Source organism: Ptychodera flava, chromosome 15 (assembly GCF_041260155.1).
Source record: "Ptychodera flava strain L36383 chromosome 15, AS_Pfla_20210202, whole genome shotgun sequence".
In the NCBI taxonomy this organism is placed as follows: domain Eukaryota; kingdom Metazoa; phylum Hemichordata; class Enteropneusta; family Ptychoderidae; genus Ptychodera; species Ptychodera flava.
Genome location: NC_091942.1, coordinates 2,396,897 through 2,421,372, shown reverse-complemented (window position 1 = coordinate 2,421,372; position 24,476 = coordinate 2,396,897). Strand labels below are relative to the sequence as shown.

The 24,476-nt window shown below is 37.4% G+C and overlaps 2 protein-coding genes across 3 annotated transcripts; both read left to right on the top strand.

Moving 5' to 3' along the window:
• The first annotated feature begins 3,014 nt into the window (after positions 1-3,014).
• LOC139150857 (gamma-glutamylcyclotransferase-like) lies at positions 3,015-11,245 on the top strand. Its single transcript, XM_070723277.1, has 3 exons — positions 3,015-3,434; positions 7,643-7,785; positions 8,084-11,245. Exons 1-3 carry the CDS (start codon positions 3,333-3,335, stop codon positions 8,367-8,369), a joined length of 531 nt encoding a protein of 176 aa, XP_070579378.1. The 5' UTR covers positions 3,015-3,332; the 3' UTR covers positions 8,370-11,245.
• A 1,950-nt stretch (positions 11,246-13,195) lies between these two features.
• Positions 13,196-20,010, top strand: LOC139150855 (uncharacterized). Of its 2 annotated transcripts, XM_070723275.1 has the most exons (7): positions 13,198-13,533; positions 14,760-14,927; positions 15,765-15,934; positions 16,779-16,949; positions 17,353-17,518; positions 18,168-18,424; positions 18,720-20,009. In XM_070723275.1, the coding sequence occupies exons 1-7, from the start codon at positions 13,316-13,318 to the stop codon at positions 18,941-18,943; spliced, it is 1,374 nt and encodes a 457-aa protein (XP_070579376.1). In that variant the 5' UTR covers positions 13,198-13,315; the 3' UTR covers positions 18,944-20,009. The 2 variants fall into 2 exon arrangements, with proteins under 2 accessions (XP_070579377.1, XP_070579376.1); XM_070723276.1 differs by lacking the exon at positions 17,353-17,518 and having other exon boundaries at positions 13,196-13,533; positions 18,176-18,424; positions 18,720-20,010.
• The last annotated feature ends 4,466 nt before the right edge of the window (positions 20,011-24,476 follow it).

Sequence of the window (24,476 nt, the reverse complement as noted above, 5' to 3'; positions counted from 1 at the left end):
GTTAGTTAGTATATGTGAATGTATGTTCGACCACATCAAGAAGTCCAAATCTGCAGCACCTAACATCTTTGTATTTGGTGTACAGGTGCACGCAGGGGTGAAGATGTAAATTTATTTAAATGAACATGTCAGTGTCAAAAATATGCAAATGAGGTAAAGAAAGAGAAAATCTTGCAAATTGCTAAAACTCTGTAACCATTGGCTAGATTTGGTTGAAACTTGGTATGCAGGTTGTTTATGGTGACTTTAAGTTAGATTGTAAACATTGTGGTGAAATTTTGATTTTTGTAGTTTTGAGGAAATTTTTCCCATTTTTGGTCAAAAAAATCTTCTCTGAGAGCGCTCATCCCATTGCCTTGAAATTTGATAAGCATGATCCTCAGGCTGGCCTCTGTCGGATTTGTTCAAATAGTGGTGAAATAATCATACGTGTATTTTTTGTCAATTTTTCCCATTTTTAGTAAAAAAAATCATTTTCTCCCACTGTTCTTATTGGATTGCTTTGAAACTTAGTACTCTTGATCCTAGGGTTGTCGTCTGTCTGAATTCTTAAAATTGTGGTGAAATTATCATATTTGTATTTTTGGGGCAATTTTTCTCATTTTTAGTCAAAAAACCATTTTCTCTGAATTAAATATTCTGATTGCTTTGAAACTTGGTATACATGTACCTAGAGGCAATCTCGGTCGAGTACCTTCAAATTGTGGGTGAATTTTTTATATTTGTACTTTTGGGGCAACTTCCCATTTTTGGTCAAAATATCATTTGCTCTGAATTAAATATTCCGATCGCTTTGAAACTTGGTATGCATGTTTCCAGGGCTAAACATAGTTAAGTATACTCACTCTGGCCTGCCATATCGAATCAAGCGTGAGCCAAGTGTCATTGATACTGTTTTGTTTCAAAGCACTGTGGCAGTTATCTTATATGCAGTGTCAATATTTTGTATCATTTCTTGACTATTTATTTCAACATGAAATTTACATACAAATTTTCATCTCATCAATGTACCTAGTAATGAGGTATTTATAGCCAAGGTTCATATCAATGGCCAACACAATAAACACTATACTTGCTCCAAGTCTTTGGCTATATAAATATCAAAACATAATAAATTGAAGGACTAGACATCAGCAGAACGTCGCGCTAATATGGTTGGCTGTTGCGCTGCTCGTGGGGTGAACGTCTTGGCCAGCTAGTAACCCAGTTGCCGAGGAAAGCCAGAAGACTGGGAGCTAGTCTTCATAAACACCTGAATAATAATTTACTTGTTTGATTTCGCACAGTCCGTATCGCCATTGTACATCGTTCACAATTCTGAACCTGATCATTGACCGTTATGCAGCTGAATAATTGAGGTCAACGACCTCTGCAACAGTAAAACAGATATTCGCGCACATACGCAAGCTTTCTTGCGGGACACATACATAGTCTTCCACCGACGCGACCTGCCCTTACAAGATACAAAGGTTAAATTATATTCAGGATAACCGTAACGGCAGTTCAGGACACAGTTTGATGTACTGCAGGAAATCACCAAAATTATTACCAGGTTGTGTTGTCTTTCTCTTGAATATAAAGTTGACCAAGTAGGTTGCCAAAAAGCCATTTGCATCCCTTTCCAAAGGAGAACTTTCGAGAGGAAGACAGGAATATATTACAAACAGGAACCCATGGATTTATTCTAAAAAGAATAACAGAAATATGAAATTCCTCGTATAAAAATTTCTTACAAAATACCAACTAACACAATTGGAACTCATTTTGGATAATTGGATAGTGAAGTTCTGTCGATTTAATATGCAAATGTAAGATCATCTGCTTTCCTTTTTAAGTTATACACTTGTTTTTATGAGTAATTTGTAGTATTACAATATTCAGCTAACACTTTTGAGAAATTTGAACAATATGAAGATCCATTGTTCCAGTGGTGTTAACTCCACTAAAGATTCGCTAAGCGGCAACATGGACTAAATTTCTATTATTCCTAATCCGCTGAAAACCCACAATGTCAACTGTTTGTTTTCCAGCAAATGAGTTTCATTAACAGAAAAATGTAAGCGTTTACTGGTCAGGATTTTTCACGAAGGTTTGCGTTCCCTGCGTTCATCCACCAACGTTAAGATGCTCAATAAAGGCGGCTACACCCGGCGCTATGGTCTGTCCGTACTGACATTTTGTGCGCTCGACTTTCGCATGATCCTACTTTTTTATCGGCTGTTATTCGGAAATGTTGACCATTTGGTAACTTATATAGAAGGCTACGAGAGTTGAATTCGATAAGTCACTCAGTATGTGTTTTACATGACCGTAAGTAGACACGACTGAACTCAGCCGAAGCTTTCAAGCGATATGTTCTATTCGAAATACTTTTCTTTTTTGCTCATCATTTTCTAAGACAATTTTAACACCAGCTTATATTTCTTATTGTCGGCAAGGTGCACTCACCACCTGCATCACTTTTACATCATCGTCAACATCTTCACCAAACACAGAAATCAATCCATTTACTTTTTCAATGAGTCCTTCATTCTCGTCTTGCATTAGGCCCAAAGCTATTACTGTGATATATGTGTTGTCAACTGGGCTTACTTCTCTCGTACCTCGAGTGGGATTTTACCAGGTCCTCTATGTTAACCCTTTGAATCTTCTGATCCAAGTCCCTCAGCTTATTATTAGCATCGATTCGGCTAATTTCCAAAGTAAAAGCATCCCACAATTCTTTCAACGTTAACGCTATAGTTGTCGCCATAGTAGTAGTGGTAGCATTTTACAATCTTACAATTTCACTGTCAATGTTTCCACCATGGAGGTAGAATCTTTCTATCTCCATGGTCCTACCAACTCGTTGCTAAGGTTATGCCTATCACGATGGCCGTAAAACAATTTTTTACGTCCCATAGTCTATCGATATATCCATAGTGTCATAGGTCATGACATGTATGTTCTATTTTTACCTCCATGCTCCGTTCTTATCCTGATAGCGATATTTCGTGCGATACAAGAAGTTCTCTTCATTTTGTTGCTTTTATGGGGTGGCACTGGGCAGATACGTTCTAGATTTTGATTCACGATCCCAAGAGTGAGCCCACAAGCACGCACGGCTCTTCGCCGAGCTTCACGGCATTGGAATGGTGAAAAACTCCCGGGAAAACTATGCCCCATTTCATGCATATTTATGAAGCAAGATGTCAATTTGAATTATTAATCACAACTCGAACTCTGTAAAGTACACTTCAAGTCTGAGTTTCGCGAGCATAACACTACGTGACACCTACTCGTATCGACAGTCTAAACAACTGACTTGGAGGCTAGTCTGGGATTGTACTAGCATGGCTACATTTAAATACTTTGGCTACGCAAGTAATCTGCTGGAAGAACGTATCAGAGTGGGATGTCCAACGGTCAAATTCTGCACTATAGCCAAACTAAAGGTACGGTCATTGTGCATTTCCAATTGTATTTTCAGAAATTGCTTACGTTGTTTAAACAAATACTGTCCGTGATTTTCCTTGTGGGTCAACAACATGCGATAGATTGATGTCATTGAGGCATTTCACCTGATTTTCAAGATCTTTTCAAATCGCCTGTTCCATGTGACTGTAGATTTATTTACACCGAAATAAGGTATACCCATGATAAAATCGAAGATTTATGACACCCTCTTCGATAGACGGTCACATGGGAAAATCCACCTTTCTGATGTTATTTCTCGTTGGTATAGGAACCTCCGTGTTGGGTTAAGACCAACTGACTTTCTATGCAAGGGACAAACAATTTACTTCTTTTGACCGATAACATGGACCAAGACGAAAGGCGTCCATTTTATTAATGAACGTTAGGCCATGTTCTCGGTGTGAACTCTGTACTCTATTCAATAGCCAATGATGGGTGGCACATTTGATTGGGGGGGGGGGGGGCTGGACGATTATAAAATGTTGCTTGCCATTTTTAGGGAAAAAACGTTTGCCCAGTGGGCAAGGAAAAACATTTGCTTCAAGTATTACAAAGGCTGTAAAAATAATTTGAATGTACTAGTACCTAAGACAGCAAATTTTTCTTCAGTGGTATCTGGAGGTGCCGCGCCGCCAACGGCGGTTGATTACAGCCAGGCTTTCATAGATTGTTTAATACTAGTACTTAATCTGCTTGATAGGATATATGGTATAAATAGATGATTGGAAATATACAAGTAGAAACCTGAGTGTGCATGGATGTGTAGTTGTATTCTAGTTATAATAATAATTAATAATTAATAAAGTATTATATAGAAATAATAACACGAATAATAATAGGTTCAATTTCCGTGAAAATTTCACCATAAGGGTATTTTGGGTCAAAAAGGCCAAATATGATATCGATTTCACAGCCCCATGTTTCCATGGTAACCTTTTTAGGTGTTGAAAATTTCAGTTTTTCTAATATCCCATGAAAAGTTACTTTGATTGATATGAAAATTATCTAGCGGGGAAGTTCGGGTCAGAGAACAGAAATGCCAGACTTATTTTAATGTTTCGAGTTGCCATAGTAACTATTTTGGGATTGAAAATGTTACTTTTTCCCTAATTCCTATTAAAGAACTATGAATTGATGTAAAAAATTGATAATAAGGGGTTTTCTGGTTAGCACACCAAAAAATCACACTCACTTTAATGTTAGATGTTTCCATGGCAACCATTCAGGAGTAACAACACCTTTTTTCAGAAGTCCCACAGCTTCAATTAACTGTTTTTAGATTTCTATATAATACTTATAGCCCCTAAACTTGTAATAATAATAATAATAATAATAATAATAATAATATTTTATTGCTTGCTTGTAAATGTAGGATTTACATCACATTTGTGCCAATAAAAGTGTGATACAAAAATAAGTTCAAATTTTTCTTCAATAAAGATAAAGTAATACAGTATAATAATAGTAGCTAATAATAAATATAGCTAGGTATTTCTTTGGTTATTTGAAAGTTGTTTACAAATACATTAGTGCTAAGCATCAGAGATGATGCATTGTCAGTGTTTGTCAAATATCAGTTTAATAAGTGTATGTATGTTAAAGTTGAACTTTTTCTTTTGAACTGATTTTTATTGCAAAAGAAAGCACTGGTAATACCAACGACATATATGTTGTATGTCACTATTTGATAACTCATTTCATGAAGAAAATAAAACTTCAGCTGCAATATTAACTCAAATATCTGTAATAAGTTTGTTTACGATATTCATTGCATATGTCATTGCATCAACCAGTCTTCTGTCACAGATGTTGACACTGACTCGGTTTTTAAACAATGGTGGAAATAGTTAAAAGCAATAAAGCACACCCAGTGATGGTACACCATGAGATTTTTGACCAGTTCACGACATATAATGCACGACCAATGGCGAGTGCATACATGAAGTGGACTGGTCAAAATCAAGTGGCATACCGTCGTTTGGTGTGATTAATTGCTATTATATCATAACAGTATATTGGAATTCTGGGATGAAACGTCAAAAAAGGATTTTTGTACTTGCCGAGAGTTCGCGCGTGTGCCAACCGTGGTAAGGTTATCGCGAATATACCACGGTTCTTTTCACGTCTCGACCAATCGGATCGCTGCATTTGCACCATCAATATACTGGTATGATATAATAAAAGATATGAACTGTAACACTTTCAACACCCTTACAGGTTAAAAGTAAAAACCACGATATCATTCTACATCATAGAAACAACTCTCTTATTAAAGCAAACATTGTAAACAGTGGTGAAAACTGCTAAGGCATTGAAAGAACAACTAACATGCATGAAGCCTTACCAATAACCATAACCTGTAGAACTTTATACCAAAGTAAATCTTCGCTGAACCCAAAAACATTTCACAAAATTCAACGCTACAGACTTTTTAAACCCAAAAATGCTCACTATACATGAGGAAAAAGGTAAAAGAAAAGCTACTTTGTCCCTAAACAGCAAATTTCGTGGAATGCTTGGTAACTGTTCACCAAAGTTCAAACTTCAAACAATCAGAAAAAACATTTTCTGCAGAATATTTTGTTGATATCTGAAAAGCTAAGCTATATATCCTAAAATCAACACAGCTAATTTTGTCACAACTTACAAGTTTAAGTATCTGGATGTGAAAATCTGTAGCAACCAGCAAAGTGAATTTTAAAAGAACTACGCAAGCTGTTTCTAGGAAGATTTATTATGACCATTAATTAAAGATAAAGACAAAATATTATAGGAAATTGTAGATGGGAAGAGGTGAAATTATTCATGATTTGTATATATTGAATAATCGGGAAGTGTCCAGATATGTTTTGGGAAAGCCCACATGATGCACCCACATGCCAGACACCAGTTTTGGTCATTTCAAAATTTAGTGATGCTCCACAGTACCAATTGGAGATTCCTTAGTAAAGTTGACAATGTTTCCCGTTTGTTGTCAAATTCATAGATTAGTTTTGAAAATCTTGAAACTATGCTTTTGAGCACACCATTCTTCTCCATTCCAATTATGCTTGATTTTGAGAAGAGATAAATAATTTTGTAAAATTTCCCACAGGTTGTGTCAACAGCAATACAGAATTATGTAATGGAAAGCAGGGATACTACTAGTTGCACCTGTTTTATTAAACAAAAGGATATTGATTTTTTCCAATGGAAATGACAAAAGAAAGTTACAGCCAATACTCAGACAGGTTTTGACCAATGTCTTTCAAACTTGGCACAAGGACAACACAATATAACTTGCATTTTGATGTAATGATCCAATGTTGCTGCCAGAGGGCCATATTTGATTTTGTTAATGGTGTTTAATGAAAATGAGCTACAACATGTCAGGCCCTGTACTTTGTACCAGTCAAAATGTTGTTAGTAAATGCATGTTTGTTCGTTTGTTGTTATTGTTTTATTGAATAAAATTGACACAAGAATATCAGCTTTGGAAGTTTGCAGTGTATTTACTACGAATCCGATTTCAAAACTTTTCTGACTTTCACCATGACAGCTTAAACAAACTCTGAGTTTAAATATATTGTACACAGTTTTGTGAAATACAGTTTTGTTAGTTTTTATGATTGTATTGTCGAATAACAGTGAAGTACAGGGATGTCAATCGCCTTTTATGCAGAGTATTTTCTTGTAATACAACAGGGAAATTTGCTGAATCTCATTACGAATCTGAATACATTTTCGATAAAGCTGCTACATTGACAAATATAATTAACAGCCCTGTATTTCCCTTTGTGCTCTACACTTTCAAGTCAAGTTTTACTCTTGTTCTTGTAAAATTAAGCTTCATTCATTGCAAGGTCAACAATATGGAAACAATTACGATACCTACAGACACATTATCATTCCATTTGAGGGACTTCTACATATGTCCACAAATTTCCATCTTTATAACTCTCAGATTTCATATAACCGCATTGCAGTCGTTGATCACACACCAAACTACATTTCTGAAATCTAGCTAATTCCATCGATGCATCAGCTATCAATTACACATATACACCAATAAACGTATTCTCCACCATTGTCCGGACTTGTATCTGATGACCAATATCACTTCATCATCATTTTCATCAATGGTTTATTCATTGACCAGGTGGGGGCTGTCTCAGACATTGACTTGTTTAATACATTTTATCTCCAGGACTATAAGTTTTCCTTCAACAATGCACCAGATTTCGAGAGTCCTTGGCAAGGTTCTACAGCAAACATCCTACCCTCACCCGGTGACGTGACATGGGGCGCTGTTTGGGAGATCGGAACTCAGTACATTGACGCACTTAATCGGTAAGGGGTCACTAGCATATGACAAACCTTGCGTTTGATCTCAATTCCCCTCTCCATCTCTGAGGTTCGAACGAAAGCTAATGAAAGCTCATGGAGGTATTTTCATTAACACTTTAATTACATTTACATGCAATATAAACCTAAAACCACAATCGCTTGCGGTTTGGTACACGGCGAAATACTCTGTCCTAGGTGAAGGGGACATTCGCCGAGAACGTAACCACATGCAATACACAAAGACGGCTAATTTATTTATCATCAATTGTATCTTTTTGTCTTTCCATGGGGTTCACTGTAGGGAAGACGCAGTTGACAGGGGCATCTATCGCAATATCGAAGTCCAAGTGGAAACGCCAGAAGGTGAAAAAATATCTTGCCGCTGTCTAGAAATGTGTAGCCCACTGCCTGAGGTAGGATTTCCCTCCCCACAGTATCTGAGTGTTATCGTCGATGGAGCTGTTCAAAGAGGCTTGCCCGAAGACTACATCAAAATGTTGAAGTCAACTCCTCATAATGGGTTCACGGGCGAAGTTGCAATCATGGAAGAAATAAAAGAGAAAGGCAAAAATACTCATCCGTTGTAGGAGATGGTATACATCAAGACGAGGAACAAGTATCAAGTATATGAACCGATGTACATGTATATTCGAAGTTTCACAATATCACCGAAGCATTCTCCAACCAATCAACAACCTTGATTAAAACTGAAAAAACAAAAAAGTATTTATATAATTCATCCGAAGAATTAAATTGGAGATCGTGTGTTTTCTAGCATATGCATATGAAAAAGAACACTCCTAAATTGACACCAAGTGAGGTCGACTCTGAGTGACCCTTCGCCCATATGACGATTTCCCAACATAGCCCTGGATATATGTGAGTGGTGAGAGTAGACTGCTGCCATTTTTGTTTTCCATCACAATGGGCTGAATGAAATTCGAAAGCCTTGATAATCCCATCGGAGAAACTCTAATTAATTTAATAGCAAGCACGTGAAATGTTTGGAACAGCAGTCTTCAACGCTGTTTTGCAAGTGAAATATGAACTTCAAACGTTTCGTGACTTCATGTCTATCGATGATCGAAGTGACAATATTTTTCTCGTTATTATAAAGATGCTACCCAGGCCTTGCAGGTCTTTATATGTTGCGAGTACTTGTACGGGTAGACAGCTCGACAGCATGGTGTTCCTAGTAATGGGATAGGTCTCAGTAATTCGAAATATGGCGAATCTCTAATTTAATCTGTTTCTGTTATACAGTTTCGAAAGGGGGCTCGGTTATGTAGCTTTCCCGTTGACACAAACACAAAACAACAGTTACAGTGTGCTACAAAGACCTAAACTTTACAGCCGACCCATAAATATCAGCATTTGCGTCTCTTACCTACTTACATATACCCATACATATTAAGTATGTATTATATGAAGGAAGGAAAGGGTGGCGCCACAAACTGATGACGTAAATCGCCGTATACAATTAATACACAGGGCCATAATTACAACTCGAAGGCACGTAAGGCGTGATTACAAGGCGTCTGTGTTTTGTGTACGGCGATTTGACGTCATCAGTTTGTGCTAAAAAGGTACTGAGCGCAAGGTTATATATTTTGAGGTTACAACGTGAAAAAAAGAAGGTAGGAAAATTGGTCATCTATCCATGCGGTAAAGGAGATAAGGAATCAGAACAGCTATCGTCTAAATCTGCGAAATTCTCGATTGAAAGCCAACATAAATGACCAGGATAGGAGAAATTTTATTAATAAACACGAAGTAAATTTTTGTGCAGATATTTCATTTGAATGTTAAAATCAACATCTTCGTTCTTACTTATGACTTTATGACGGAATAAATGACTGCTAAGTTAAAATTTAAAGCCGGGTCACATACTTTGAGGTTGCAACGTGAAAAGAGGTAAGGAAACAATGAAATTGGTCATCTATGTGGTATGCTGTTTATGAACAGTAACGTAGTTATGTGTGCACAGATTTCGAGTTAGGTGCGGAATTGTGTCTCTCGTCGTGTTCCTGTTCTAAACTCTGTGTATTGTCAATGGGAGCTAAATAAGCTAAACACGATAAAACACAGCTAAACACAGCTAAATTACGATATTTAGCCCGATCTAGAAAGCGTTCTAAACTTTCTAATTTAGCTGGAGTTTAGCTCGGCCCTGAAGAGTCCAAAATTTTTTTCCAGCGATATATCCGATAATTACGATATTTAGCCCGATCAAAAAAGCGTTCTAAACTTTCTAATTTAGCTGGAGTTTAGCTTAGCCCTGAAGAGTCCAAATTTTTTTCCAGCGATATATCCGATAATTACGATATTTAGCCCGATCTAGAAAGAGTTCTAGGCTTTCTAATTTAGCTAGAGTTTAGTTCGGCCCTGAAGAGTCTAATCTTTTTTCCAGCGTTATATCCGATAATTACGATATTTAGCCCGATCTAAAAAGCGTTCTAAACTTCTAATTTAGCTGGGGTTTAGCTCGGCCCTGAACAGTACTCCAATATTTTTTCCAGCGATATATCCGATAATTACGATATTTAGCCCGATCAAAAATGCGTTCTAAACTTTCTAATTTAGATGGAGTTTAGCTCGGCCCCGAAGAGTCCACATTTTTTTCCAGCGATATATCCAATAAATACGATATTTAGCCGGATCTAAAAAGCGTTCTAAACTTTCTAATTTAGCTGGAGTTTAATTAGGCCCTGAAGAGTCCAAAGTTTTTTTTAAGCGATATATCCGATAATTACGATATTTAGCCCGATCTAAAAAGCATTCTAAACTTTCTAATTTAGCTGGAGTTTAGCTCGGCCCTGAAGAGTCCAAAGTTTTTTTTCAGCGATATATCCGATAATTACGATATTTAGCCCGATCAAAAATGCGTTCTAAACTTTCTAATTTAGATGGAGTTTAGCTCGGCCCCGAAGAGTCCACATTTTTTTCCAGCGATATATCCAATAAATACGATATTTAGCCGGATCTAAAAAGCGTTCTAAACTTTCTAATTTAGCTGGAGTTAAGCTCGGCCCTGAACAGTCCAATTTTTTATCCAGCGATATATCCGATAATTACGATATTTAGCCTGATCTAGAAAGCGTTCTAAACTTTCTAATTTAGCTGGAGTTTAATTAGGCCCTGAAGAGTCCAAAGTTTTTTTTAAGCGATATATCCGATAATTACGATATTTAGCCCGATCTAAAAAGCATTCTAAACTTTCTAATTTAGCTGGAGTTTAGCTCGGCCCTGAAGAGTCCAAAGTTTTTTTTCAGCGATATATCCGATAATTACGATATTTAGCCCGATCTAAAAAGCGTTCTAAACCCGCTTGGTTCCTTTTAACTAATCCTTTTTAACTTTTAAAACAGTCATGTTTTGTGGTTTTTTATCGTTCGTTTTTCTCGCTGCTTTTCTAGTCTGGCTGCTTTATTTGTTGTCTATAATATGTATCTATTCATACTTGCCTGTGTTCTTTTAATTATTACTTTTTTATACCATAGTAAGATATGTATTTTTGATATGGGATGTATAGATTCCTGAACTAAATAAATAATAATAATAATAATAATAATAAACTTTCTAATTTAGCTGGAGTTTAGCTCGGCCCTGAAGAGTCCAATTTTTTTTTCCAGCGATATATCCGATAATTACGATATTTAGCCCGATCTAAAAAGCGTTCTAAACTTTCTAATTTAGCTGGAGTTTAGCTCGGCCCTGAATTAGCTGGAGTTTAGCTCGGCCCTGAACAGTCCAATTTTTTTTCCAGCGATATATCCGATAATTACAATATTTAGCCCGATCTAAAAAGCGTTCTAAACTTTGCTAATTTAGCTGGAGTTTAGCTCGGCCCTTAATAGTCCAAATTTTTTTCCAGCGATATATCCGATAATTACGATATTTAGCCCGATCTAGAAAGCGTTCTAAACTTTCTAATTTAGCTGGAGTTTTGATTTAGATTTAGACAATTCTAATTTAGCTTTCTAGACTTCTAGCTAAACTTTCTAAAAACGATAAAATACATTTCCGCACCTTACTGCAGATTTCAATATTTTGTTTCTGTTTACACTGAGACTGCATAAACCCAAAACGAAACGACATATCCTTCGATAACATTAAAGTCATAAAAAACAGAAATTATTTTAAGTTTTGCTTTCAATAGCAAACTTTCATTCACTGTATTGATCGTTGTTCAAGTTCCAAACTTTTATATCTTCTTATTCTGATTCACTTTGACGATTTTTTTTATTTTTCATTTTCGATAGCTTCTTCCTTTCAGTGTTTATCATGTTTTATCAGGTGAGCTCCTAATTTAAAAGCCATGCATGCAACGGAATAATCAAACAATGAATAAATAAAGAAATAAATAAATAATAAATAAATAAATAAATAATAAATAAATGAGTAGTAGATTGTTCGCATAACTGTTATACTTTATTTATATACTATAAAACACTGCTCGCCTCTTGACCAATCTTACTGGCCATCTATCATACTCATAGCTGAATGTGTGAAAGAGCAATTATGGCGGAATCTGAATAGTGCATACTTGTATATATGGCTGGGGACAAATATTCCAACCCACTGATTTTTTACAATACGTAGCTCATTGTATCCTGGCAGCGTTGACACCTTTGGAGCAAAGGGGTTCATATGTATTGTTAAATTCAAACATTTCATCGTCCCATTTAGTAGAGTTTATGGGTCAGTATGGTGCAACTTTTGAATAGAGCTTTATCAATGCCATGCAAGATCTTGTTCTCCCTAAAGCGAAACACCGGTTATTCAGCTAGCCAACACTGGGTCTTCAAGTGTACAATGCACTGTTATTGTTGACATTTGTATTTTAGTACGGACCAGAATTCATTTATCATCAAAAACAATGTCGTCTACACATGTACAGACTGAGTTTACGAACTGACATGTAACATTGTGTATCCCTATATGATATGAGTAAAGCACGGATCGAATCCGTAGTTTACATTGAACACAAAAATAGAAGAAAAATTCATCACACGTTATAGCGACATCCCATTAGCTTTGTTACATGTATTTACAAAGAGCTCAACGATATTAATTATTATTATCATTGTTTTTGTTATTATTAGTGTTGTTATTATTATTATCATTATTGTTGTTGTTATTCTTGTTGTTGTTGTTGTAACAGCGTCGGTTTAAAATTTTCGGTAATTTGTTTCTGCCAGGACAAACATAGGCCTACACGGTGATTCCTGTTTTCACAATCTAGACTTTGAAGGGCAATCATGGTCCCCGGGTCATGGTCTCAAGCTTCCTTGAAGGATTTCAGCAAAAGCCGAGACGCGTCCAACCTAACAACAAGGTTTGACGTGTCAACGAACTATGTCGGCCTTGTTACAATGGGGATTGAGTTGTTTATCCATAAACGGGCAGCGCGCCCTCTGACTGCGCTGGTTTCACTTTTCGAGGGCACCGATAGGGTGATTATAAACCTCCAGAAATACACGGTCGACAGTGAACCTGCACAGCCAGCGATCGAGATTTGGTATTCTAACAGATGGAATTGGACGGTTTTGCTTCGGGGAGTGGCGGAGCTGCATCTAGCGCAGCTACAGTTCCACCGCCGTCCTATGAGGAGGCCGTGCCATTGCGTTCGCTCGAAAATACCGCGGAATCATCATCAGACAGGTCGTACGTTCTCATGTTCAGGGATTTCTTTCCAGCTTGCCTTCAACGGGGTGGATTCCTTAAGGAGATAATCTACGAGAGATTCAAGTGAGTCTCTTCAAAATATTTATGATATGCGCGATATACTTAATATGTACCAGAATGCAGCAGGCATTACAAGAGATCAGAACGTAACAGACGGCCCTTGATCTAATTGATGGGCCATGAACTTTGACGTAGAATGCAGCCACAGATGTTGGGGTATCTTTCAAAATTACTGCATTACTACTATCTTAAACGACCACCACCATAATCTGTAGACTACATTGTCTAGTCTGGCACCTTGTTCTTTAGCGGTCAATTTTCTCTCATCCCCCCTCGCAATTCTCACGTGTACACTGTACGAGTGCTGTGTCCTCGGCTTGTGTGGAGTCTGGGCCTATAGTCCCTGTGTTGACGATCGAACAAACTTACAAAGTCCGCTTGCGCAAAAATTTTACACCTCAAAGCTTAAACTAGTCATACAGCGTAACGAAAGTTGATAGCTTGGCAAAATCCTCGAGTCTCTTGACACTCGGTTGTTGGGAAAAGCATGTACCTATTCTGTAACTCTTGCCCCACTGGCTATCGTACGTCGGTATTTTAGGCAGACAAGGCATGAGGGACAGTTGACAGTCTAGGAAAATTACAGTATTCACACTGTTAGCAATGCGACGAGTTGCCATCTTATATCTTGATTCCCACTCGCCCAAATTCTGTTTTTATTTTTACAGGTTGTGTGCGCATTTACCAGCTACTTGACCAAGAAATGTTCGAGATTTTGTTTTAATGAGCGCTGAGGGCGGTATATCGTGTAGTAAGGGGTGGATCATTTGATATTCGGGGGGGGGGGGGTGTGCTGGAAGATTGATCAGGTAGCATTTTTACCTGATCCATTGTACATTATTTTTATTTTTTCCCCTCTTAATTTTGATGGATTTTCCCCAACAAATGAACTGAGTCCTTTACTACGTGTGGATTAAAATGTCGTACATCAGATAGTCACAATCTGTTGGGACACAAAACGTTATATTACTAAATTTACTGGCCAATATTATTGCACCATTTGCTATTCTCTGCTATGTGACAATCGATATTTTGTACCTAGGTTTTCGACACGTATAGAAGAATGCTCTCGCTTAGTTTACTTGTGAAAATTATTGCGACTGTTTCATCTCTGTATACGCTCCGAGGACTGTGCTCTGTGCAACTCAAATACCAAGTACTTGGTCCTATTAATGTTCAGGGAAAACGTAGTTCTATAAGTCTGTATTTTTTAAAAAATCTGTGCTTAGTGTGGTGATGGACAGGGCCAACGAATGGTTGCGTATCAACCCCAGTGTGGAAGTCAAGAGCTGCGAGAGTCTGGAGAAGAAGGCAGACCAGAACAGCCAGGTCGATCCTAATGAATCAACGAGGTACGAGAGTGGAAAAGCGCCACAGTACATGGTACGGGGGTTGAGGTAAGTAGCCCTGTTCAGTGCTACCATAGATTAGGGATGCAGATTTATCTACTACATGTAGTATGTGGCGTTTGGGTGTAAAAAGCATGGATCATCCTGCACGTCAAATGGCTCATTTTGTAGCGCTACAGAATGTTTCAGATGTTTTTGTGTTTCGGTGTGACCCGGAGAGAATTTTGGTATATGCAGGGCATGTTTATTCCAATCAACGAAGTAAATCCTCTAATAAGCATACTCACACAAGACTTTGTAAAGCGCCAATGGCCATTTTGATGGATACCAGGTGCTGTATTAATTTTCCATCGTACCGTACCGAATCATAGGTTTCAAGGTGTCATAAAACGTTGCTACTTTGACTATTTCATGCATTCATTTGTCAAGCACGCACCCATAATGCATCGATTGTCAAAACTCTCGTGAACACACCATTTCGGCAATGTAATGCACCCTCACGAGAACTATGATACCAGAACTTCCTCAGGTGTTAACAGGCATGTAGTTTCTTCAAGACAGCAGTCTTAATTTCAGCACCAGCAGGAAGAGAGAAAAGTCAGTCAAGCCGGACTCGGTGTTCAAAAACGGGGAAACTAAGTGGACGTGGACTTCCGACGATCCCAGCACTTACCGAAAGTCCATTGTACACGTATATATACAACAAAAATAAATTATTCATAAATACCTGGTCACGCAAATAAGCAAAAGAAAACAAAAAGAATGCAAGTGTGTTACCTGGTCACTAGTAAAATGATAGAGGGCGTTTTTCTCGTAACATAACACACCATTATTCTACCAACGTTTCTCATTACAACTGAAATGCTTGTGTTGTTCGATACGCAGGCTGTGGTTTTGTCCTCGACGTTCCCCTGGAGGACCTGACCAGCTGGGGTACATCAACTGTGTGCCGGCTTGTCTCAGAAAAGGCGGGTGGCTTCACTATCCGGAATTCGAAACGATGGGTGTCACGTTAGCCAATCTCAACAGATTTCTGAGAGAAAGGCCGATACCAGGTGTCATTTTTGTTTATTTTTTGCGCTTCAGGAGAAAGCACAATACTGTAGATGTCCCATAATTCATTACGATTTGTATCTTCAGCCACACAGAATGTGATGGAAAAGAGGAGACTAGTTGCACCTGTTTTATGAAATAAGGGGATATTGATTTTTTCCAAAAGAAGTTACAAAAGAAATTAGCATGCTAAGTTTTCTCAGAGAATGGCCCCTTCAGTTCGTCAAAACGTGCTGTACAAAAGTTGGCATTTGAAGTACCTGTTGAATGTGACTTTTACGGTTGTTTAATGGTTATATGGAAACTTTCACTAAAATATGTAAACGTACTTTTATCAGATATCATCTAACAATTATTCTGATGCATTATTGCTTATATGCAGAAGCAGAACTGAAAAAGTTACAAGAAAAGTAATTTTCAAAGATAGAAATCAAAGAGAATTGTGGGTAATGTTTATTGTTCTGTGGAAAGCATCTCAGATTGTTATACAAGCATAAATCTTGTTATTTTAGCGTTTTCTATACACTGATTCGGAACCGCACGTAGCACGCCAATTTGGTACATTTGTAAACTTAATCTTTCCTCGAGCAAGCAATTTTAATATCGTAAAGACATGTTTTCTTCTTTTGTAATGTATTTGGAACAACACATCTGGGACAGAGAATGTTGTAATAGAAATGAAGAGCTCAGATCAGAAATACAACATTGCTTGGAACTCTCATGATTACAATGCGCTGATTATATATATTGATATGATGTGATAAAATACCTGCAGTTGGTCATCAGCTCTTCAGAGAATGTACAAAATCAATTTTAATGTTTATACGACTGTTTCTTCTGTAAAAGGTCACATCGTAACAGTTGAAACACAGGATATTAAAGTTTATGGGAACTGGTCGGCGAAAGGAGTTGACCCTGATCAGAGCTGTTGGTATGAGAGCGGAAAAGCACATAAACTCTTTCTGTTTATCGTTCGTATTTTCTACGTCATTGGTCAGCCACACTACGAGCAAATAGGTAACAAATCAAATGAATATGTGTATATCCATATTTTGGCATGAAATATGAAGGATTTGTGTGGTTAACAGACTTTTTACCATTTTATTACGTATTTAGTGAAGAAACGAAACACTCCTCTCTTTATCAGAGATATGTGCGAGAGTGCAGTCACGTTTTCTTGTTTCTTTCGTTTCTATTGCCTTTCACCCGTTGCTGATAGCAACGGACAAGGGAGGAAGTCTCGCAAGCAAGATGAGTGATGTATATGTGATGGAAATGTCAGAAATCTCGCGAGATTTATGATTAAAAGACAAGCCAGGAGTAATCATGGCGGCCAGTTTGTCTTGCATCCTATGATGACAATTGAGTTTTCTGACAAGAGACAATTGACAGCGTTGATGCTATTCTCCTCTTTGCGTAGATATGGCAGACTTTGTACCGGAGGTGCTTGGTAAAGGGGGAATGTTCAGCGAACCAACCGCCGAGCCCTTCAGTGCAGTAGTAGCCAAAGCACACAACTGGATACAGGGACACAATGTCAGAGTCTCCAATGTTCAGACAGTTGATGTTAAAATACGCAGAGAGTCCTTCTCAGGCAAGTTTCATTTGTTCGTGATTGAATGTGCAGACATTATTTCCGCTGGCAGGCTCACGTGACATTTTAAAGGAGCGTCGCATTGTAATGATGGTTCTTGCATCTCAGGTTTTAAGATCGCTTAATTTGAAAATATCATCATTTCCATTGTAGTTACTTAAACTTTTTCTGTACATGAGTTGCTAGTACAACAATCCACAGGAAACTAGCGACCATCGGGCTGCAGTCAGGAGGAAGCTGGCACACTGAGCCAACTTTTGTCACAGATTTCTTTTCGATTGGCAACTTGAAAAAATAGTAATGAAGGTGTACATCAAAGTTACCATAATTCGATTTTGCAAGTGTTGTGTAAGACCACTGAATTTATATCTATTAACGTAAACATTGAAAATGAAACGAAAATGCTTCAAAGGTATCCTTTCACCAATTTTGCTCGTAAACCAGCGAAATGAGACAAATTCGTCGGTTATATCGGTCGCGCGGCAAAACACGGAACTAAACAAACACAGTGGTGAAATTATTTCCGTTTATGAAAACACATCAACTGATCATGGTTTTTTTCTTTGCAACAGTGATGACTTTGTTACATGGATGATCACAATACCAATATGTTTGGTCTACAATCCTAATTCATTTTTGACATTTTCAGGACCCCTTGTTATCGATGCACAAAAATCATCGTACACGGAATACGGCAAAGCTAACACCTACTTCATTCGCATACTTCGTGTTATATTACTACAGTCAGGTGTATCCATTCCACCGACTCCACCCTTGACCCTAACCTACCGGACGTTTGTTCCGTGCCAGCTTACGACCGGAGGAGCTCTAATTATGGCTCAATATGAAGATCAAAAACAGACAATGTTTAGGATAATGGCGTGGCTACGAACTACCGGTAGGCTATGTATGTTGTCTGTCAGCTGTGCTTCATATTGGTTTGCTATTAGACTGTAGACTGCCCTGCTCTTCAACTATTGCTAGCTTTTAATTTCTATGTCCGTAACCTCAAATTCTTTTTTTTTTTTCAAATTTGTAAACTACCAATTTCAACTCTCTTATCGTATTTGCAATTGCTATAACGTATTGCTGAAGATCGTTGACGTCATGCATGAAATGACACTACACTCTCATCCAGTCAGTCATAAGCAGAGTGGTAAAATAATTCAGTGTTTTTTTTCTTCCGTCCTAAGGAGCCGTTGTCTTCGGAGCAGAAACATTTGAAATAAAGCTATGGTATTACGACCGTTTTGCGGCGAACATAGAACGTACAATTTATTACGAGAGTGGCAAGGCAGCAGACTACTTCGTAACTGCCATTCGTGTCTACATAAATGGATCGTATCGAGAACCATCAGCGGAATTACTGCCCTCAGTTCCAGAGATTCGAAACGACGATTGCTGTCTCATACTGTAAGACCATACAGGGATAACAGCGTGTACATTTACCAAATGTTATTGTCAACGTCTGTCAATTTAACAGGAAATCTCGAAAGAAAATACAAATTGCCGGCGGATAGTGGCACAAGATCAATACAACACAAATATCAAAAGCTAAAAAAGAGACTTAAAAACGTTGCATCGATTCCCTAGTAACCACCGATTTTGAGCGTCGAAGTGATAAGCGTTTGAGTGTCAACATCAAAGTTGCTGACTATATTTGATGAATTGGCAATTCAGCTAACAGTCACTCCGATGTATTGTGCAGGAGAAGTAAAGAACGTCTTGTTTATAAAAGTAGAAACACTACAAAAACTCATCAAAACATAAAGCTTCTTCCAATGTAGTGTTTCTGATCGTTGTTTGTGGTGACAGTGGCTTTGTATATTACTGAAGAGATGAGGCAGTTTCCTGAAAGTGGACAATCGTCTTTTTTGCGGCAGTTGCACGAATTCTCTTGTTCTCTGTCTTTATGTAGTATTTGGTTGCTGTGGGCTTTAATTATGCTGCTCATGTTTCTGGAGGCTTACTTTTACGTTGTTTTTGTTGAAGAGCTTGTGTAGACGATTGTCCACTTTCAGGAGACTCACGGACTCAACCTTCAAACAAAGATACACGTATCACAAATACACATTCAAAACACCCTAGCATAGAAATGGCACAGAACTCTCAAAATTCATATGGAAACTCAAAGACAACAACAGAAACTACGATATCAAATGGTCAATTATCAACAGAGCTCCCCCCTATTCAAATAAAACCAAACGCTGCAATCTTTGCATAACAGAAAAACTCCATATAATTTATTCAGACAGCAAATCAGAATTCCTCTCAAAATGCACACACGGCAGCAAATTCCTCCTCATTAATAACTGACCTGCCATTGGCCGCAACCGCCTATTTGAATATGCATACTCACCTGAAACACAATATAGACAGTCCCATTCCCTCCAAATCCTCATTCCTGATGATTGCTTAGCGCAGGAAACAGCCTGTAGAGTGACAACTGGTTCCTAGATTCGTAGTATATATATATATATATATATATATATATATATATATAATATATATATATATATATATATATATATATATATATATATATATGTGTGTGTGTGTGTGTGGTGTGTGGGTGTGTGTGTGTGTGTGTGTGTAGATATATATATATATATATAGTTATATATATTAGGAATTTCAAAGTTTCAATTTTAAAGTTTGAATACAGTATTGAATGAGTGTATTTGAATGCTACTGTGAGAGTATTTCACACTTTCTATGCATAACCAGATGTCCAGTATTATTGTACATATAAATGGATGTCATCATTAATATCAAAGAGAGAACAGCAGTAAATCAAAAATTTCAGTTGGTAATTAGACTGTTGCCAGTCATCCAATTACATCTCAGAAGCCATACAGAGCTATTTTATAAGTTTTAGCCAAATCTGATGTGGCTAGTGTCTGAGAGGATCTGTTCTTTTAACATTCAAACCATAAAAACAACGGGTAACGATGACAAAAACTGCATTTTGTTAACATTTTTTACAATCATTTTACTCATGAAAAATACCTTTTACTTAAAAACCTGTGATATGGGTTGAGGGAATAAAGTTGCATCAATGAGAACGAAAAATATCTTGTCATTTTTTTCTTTCTAAAATATATCACTGTATCAAATGTATCTTGTGATATTAGTGCATGTTGCTCTCTTACACTGAATTCTCATAGAGAAAACAAAAGGATCAGGAATACTTGTCATGCTTTTCATATGAACAGCAGATTTCATAGTGATTAGTACACTTTGCAAAACAGACTTTCAATTTACAGACATCAAGATATTTCTGACATATATCTCTGATAAATTGCAACCGAAGGTCTCGTCGAAAACTATAACTGAATGATGCAATTTGTGACTGGTATGATGCTTTAACACCTGACGGCCTAAATCTTCACAGCTAGCTGCTCCTATTGTCTTTATTCAAATTCCAACACTAGCGCCCTCCCAGCCATACTATAAATACACATCCAAACATTCTCTCAATTGCCATTCAACATCTGAGCCATTCAAATAGGTAAGAAACAACTGTATTTTCACCATACTGTCACTTAGTATTTTCTCTGACATGTAACTTTTGTACGAAAAATACCAATGTAACTCTCTCCGAGTTGAAACTTTTTGTTCTGTAGCACCTGAGGAAGTCCTACTTTTAGGACGAAACGTTGTGAAGATATAATAAACTATTTGAACCAGCAGATTGGTACGTGTGTAATACCCTATACACGAATATTTCATAACCACGCCACCGACAACACTGAGGACAACCTGAAAAACCATAATCGAACATATATATTATATATATTTCAAAAACATAATGTAATGTACCAAGGTGTCAGATATAGATTGTTTTAGGGCGAGAATTGTTAGTAGTTTTTCCAATAGACTCGCGTGTATTATGATTTGATATTTTTTGAAAAAAACACTATATCGGCCACATCTTGCCATCTAATAGTTGCTCAAAAAATAGTGAATCTCCCTCAAGTGCATGCGTGAAATTTCATAAGCATTAAAAAATGCTTGCGCAAAAAAAAAAAAAAATACGACCCACTCGAAAATCCTTGCCCCACTTAATTTCTGTCCAGTCCCTCAGAGAGGGTTTGAAATTATAGCAAGTCAGAAGGGGGCACCTGAGTGCTTTTGAGTTTGTTTGGGGGCATTTGAAAAAATCAGACAACATTTTTGGATTCCCCCACCCCATCTTCCAATCGAAGTACATTCTTATTTAATCGTTACGAGGGTCTATGATTCTACCTTAACAATCTTGCGTAAACGTTTTCTCACCATGCTGCATCTATTAACTGAAGAGTTTGATTGCCTAAGTCGCAAAAGCAAGTAGGTGTAAGTTACTAATCTATCTGTGGACGCTGTCACCAGATAATCTCTGATAATCTGGTGACAGCGTCCACAGATTTGTACTTTGGCAAATTAGGCAATCAAACTAGTCAGATAATAGACGCAACACAGCGACAAAACTTAGCGTAAGATTGTCAAAGGACAAATAGGTGGCACGGCGAAGGAGAAAAATATATCGTTACGAGACCAGTGCTAAGACAAAGACACCAAAGCTGCAAAGAAAGGTTGGTAGTATAAATCTTTATTAGCAATACATATCATAGTCAAACGTATTAAAATAAAATAAACCATAGCAAGAATAACCTTGTGCTTAGACCAAGACACCCTTACCAACATCCCTACCCCTGGGACAGACTTTTTGTGCGATCCCCTATGCTCAAAACGAATGTGCAATGGCATTGTGTAAATACACCAGTATACAAAGAAATTGCAACATTTCCTTCAAACCCTTCCATCACTTTAATTTCGACAACTGCAATGCAGTATATATGCAGAACACTAGGTTTTAGTGTGTTGTCAAATGCGACAATCAATGTATGTATAAACAACTGTGAGATTTCAAGTGTTTCCAGTCACAACCTTCTCGGTATTGAGATTGACAGTAGTCTAAGTTGGGATAATCATGCAAATAAGTTGTGTAAGAAATTATCTATGAGAATAGGAGTCTTGCAAAGGCTGCGTCCTTTAACTCCTTATAGTGTCCTTATTTTAGTTTACAACGCCACTTTTCTTTCTGTTTTCGATTATTGCTGTACTGTATGGGGAAACACCACAAAGAGTAAGAGAATTTACAGGCTTCAAAAGAGAGCGGCCAGGGTTATTTTAGGTGTTGACATTACAGTTTCTACACGTTCACTTTTATCTCGCCTTCATTGGCTACCCATTGACTTTCGAATTGATTATTTCATTGCTGTAATGACCTTTAAAATCTCGAATCGGCTTGCACCTGATTACTTAAACCAGTTCCGTTATATCTCTGACGTGAATAATATTAATACCCGTGGTTTTAGAAACAGGAATTTATACGCTCCAATTTTCAAAACAGCTACTGGACAGAGATCGTTCATTTATCGAGCCACCACGATTTGGAATAAATATTCTTATTTCCATCCGAAGTGTTGAAATACTATCGCAGTTCAAATCTCAATTGCGCAATTTTTCTTTTTCTCATTCATTAATGAGGGTTCATCACTATAGATTAGATGTTTTCGTTGTATCCTTTCTGTTGATGTATAATTATTTACCTTGTATTATTTTGTTTGCTTTCTTGGCGAGGGCTCTCAGTGATGTAAATTACAATCATTTGTAACTCAGATTACCCTCTATAAATAAAGAGTAATAATAATAATAATAATAATAATAATAATAATAATAATAACATGAAAACGAACTGCACGCCAGGTGAGAAATCCAATATTATAGGGATCAGTTTCAATAAATTATTCTCAGTTTATGGGAACTGTAGCTGCAACCTCTATGTTAAATATCGTGGTAATATTTCTGCCTAAGTCAACAATACAATCTTCTCTTCAGCCTACCTTGTTCCACCCGGTACCAGCGACGGTATACAAGGGGGGTTTGATCAGTTCACGACAAATATGCACGAGCACCAATACTGCGATCTGTTTGGTCGAGACGTGAAAAAATACTTTTGTGATATAATAGCAACAAAGCACACCCATCGACGGTATACCACTCTGTTTTGACCAATTCACTTCATATATGCATCGCTATCGCTCGTGTACATTTAGTGAACTGGTCAAAATCTCGTTGTATGCTCGGTCCCTCCACAAAAGGACGGCTCAAAAGGACCGTGCTTAGATATATTTGCGTCACATGAACAATACGCAGGGTTATTATTGATTAGTGGATTCTACTCCGACTAAGATTCACGCACAATATTTTAATAGGGTATATCGACAAGTTGAACAATATATGTTTTCAAACAGAACGAACTAATGGAAGTACATGTACATTTTCACACAAAACTTTCGACCTAAGACGTGAGCTTCAAAGTGTTCGACTGACCTGTTTCAATAACGATTCATAGGTCTTCCTTTTCAGTCCTGATGCCTTTCAAGAGCCCTTCTCACGAAGACTTCCAACCTATGTTACCATTCTGATCTGCTGACTTAGCCACCTACAGATTGCCCAAGCTATCCCTACGAATACTTACTGGTTTTCACAAGCAGTGTCCCGTGTTTGTCCCTGGATAAAAACGATGGACCAAGATACACTGATTGGTTGATCAACTGTACGGTCCTATTTCGAAGTAAAGTTATTATGAAATTCAAAGTGACGACAAAATACAGATATAAAAGCTCCCACTATAACTCAGTGTCCAACCACATAATATTGTTTAATTTGGATGGGTATCATGACAGGGTTTTCACTAGGATATCTGACTGGGTGGAATTCTTGCGTGGAAAATTTTGAGAAAATGATGTGTGCAACGGTACAGTCTGGTGCAATCTAAGAGGTGTTTTTAATTTTCTTTTTTACTGAGTAAAACTGTAACAACACCACAAGGAGGGAGAGTACGAGAGGGGATTGTCCCCCCTTTCGCATCGAAAATTTTGTGAAATGTGTGCAATGCCGCA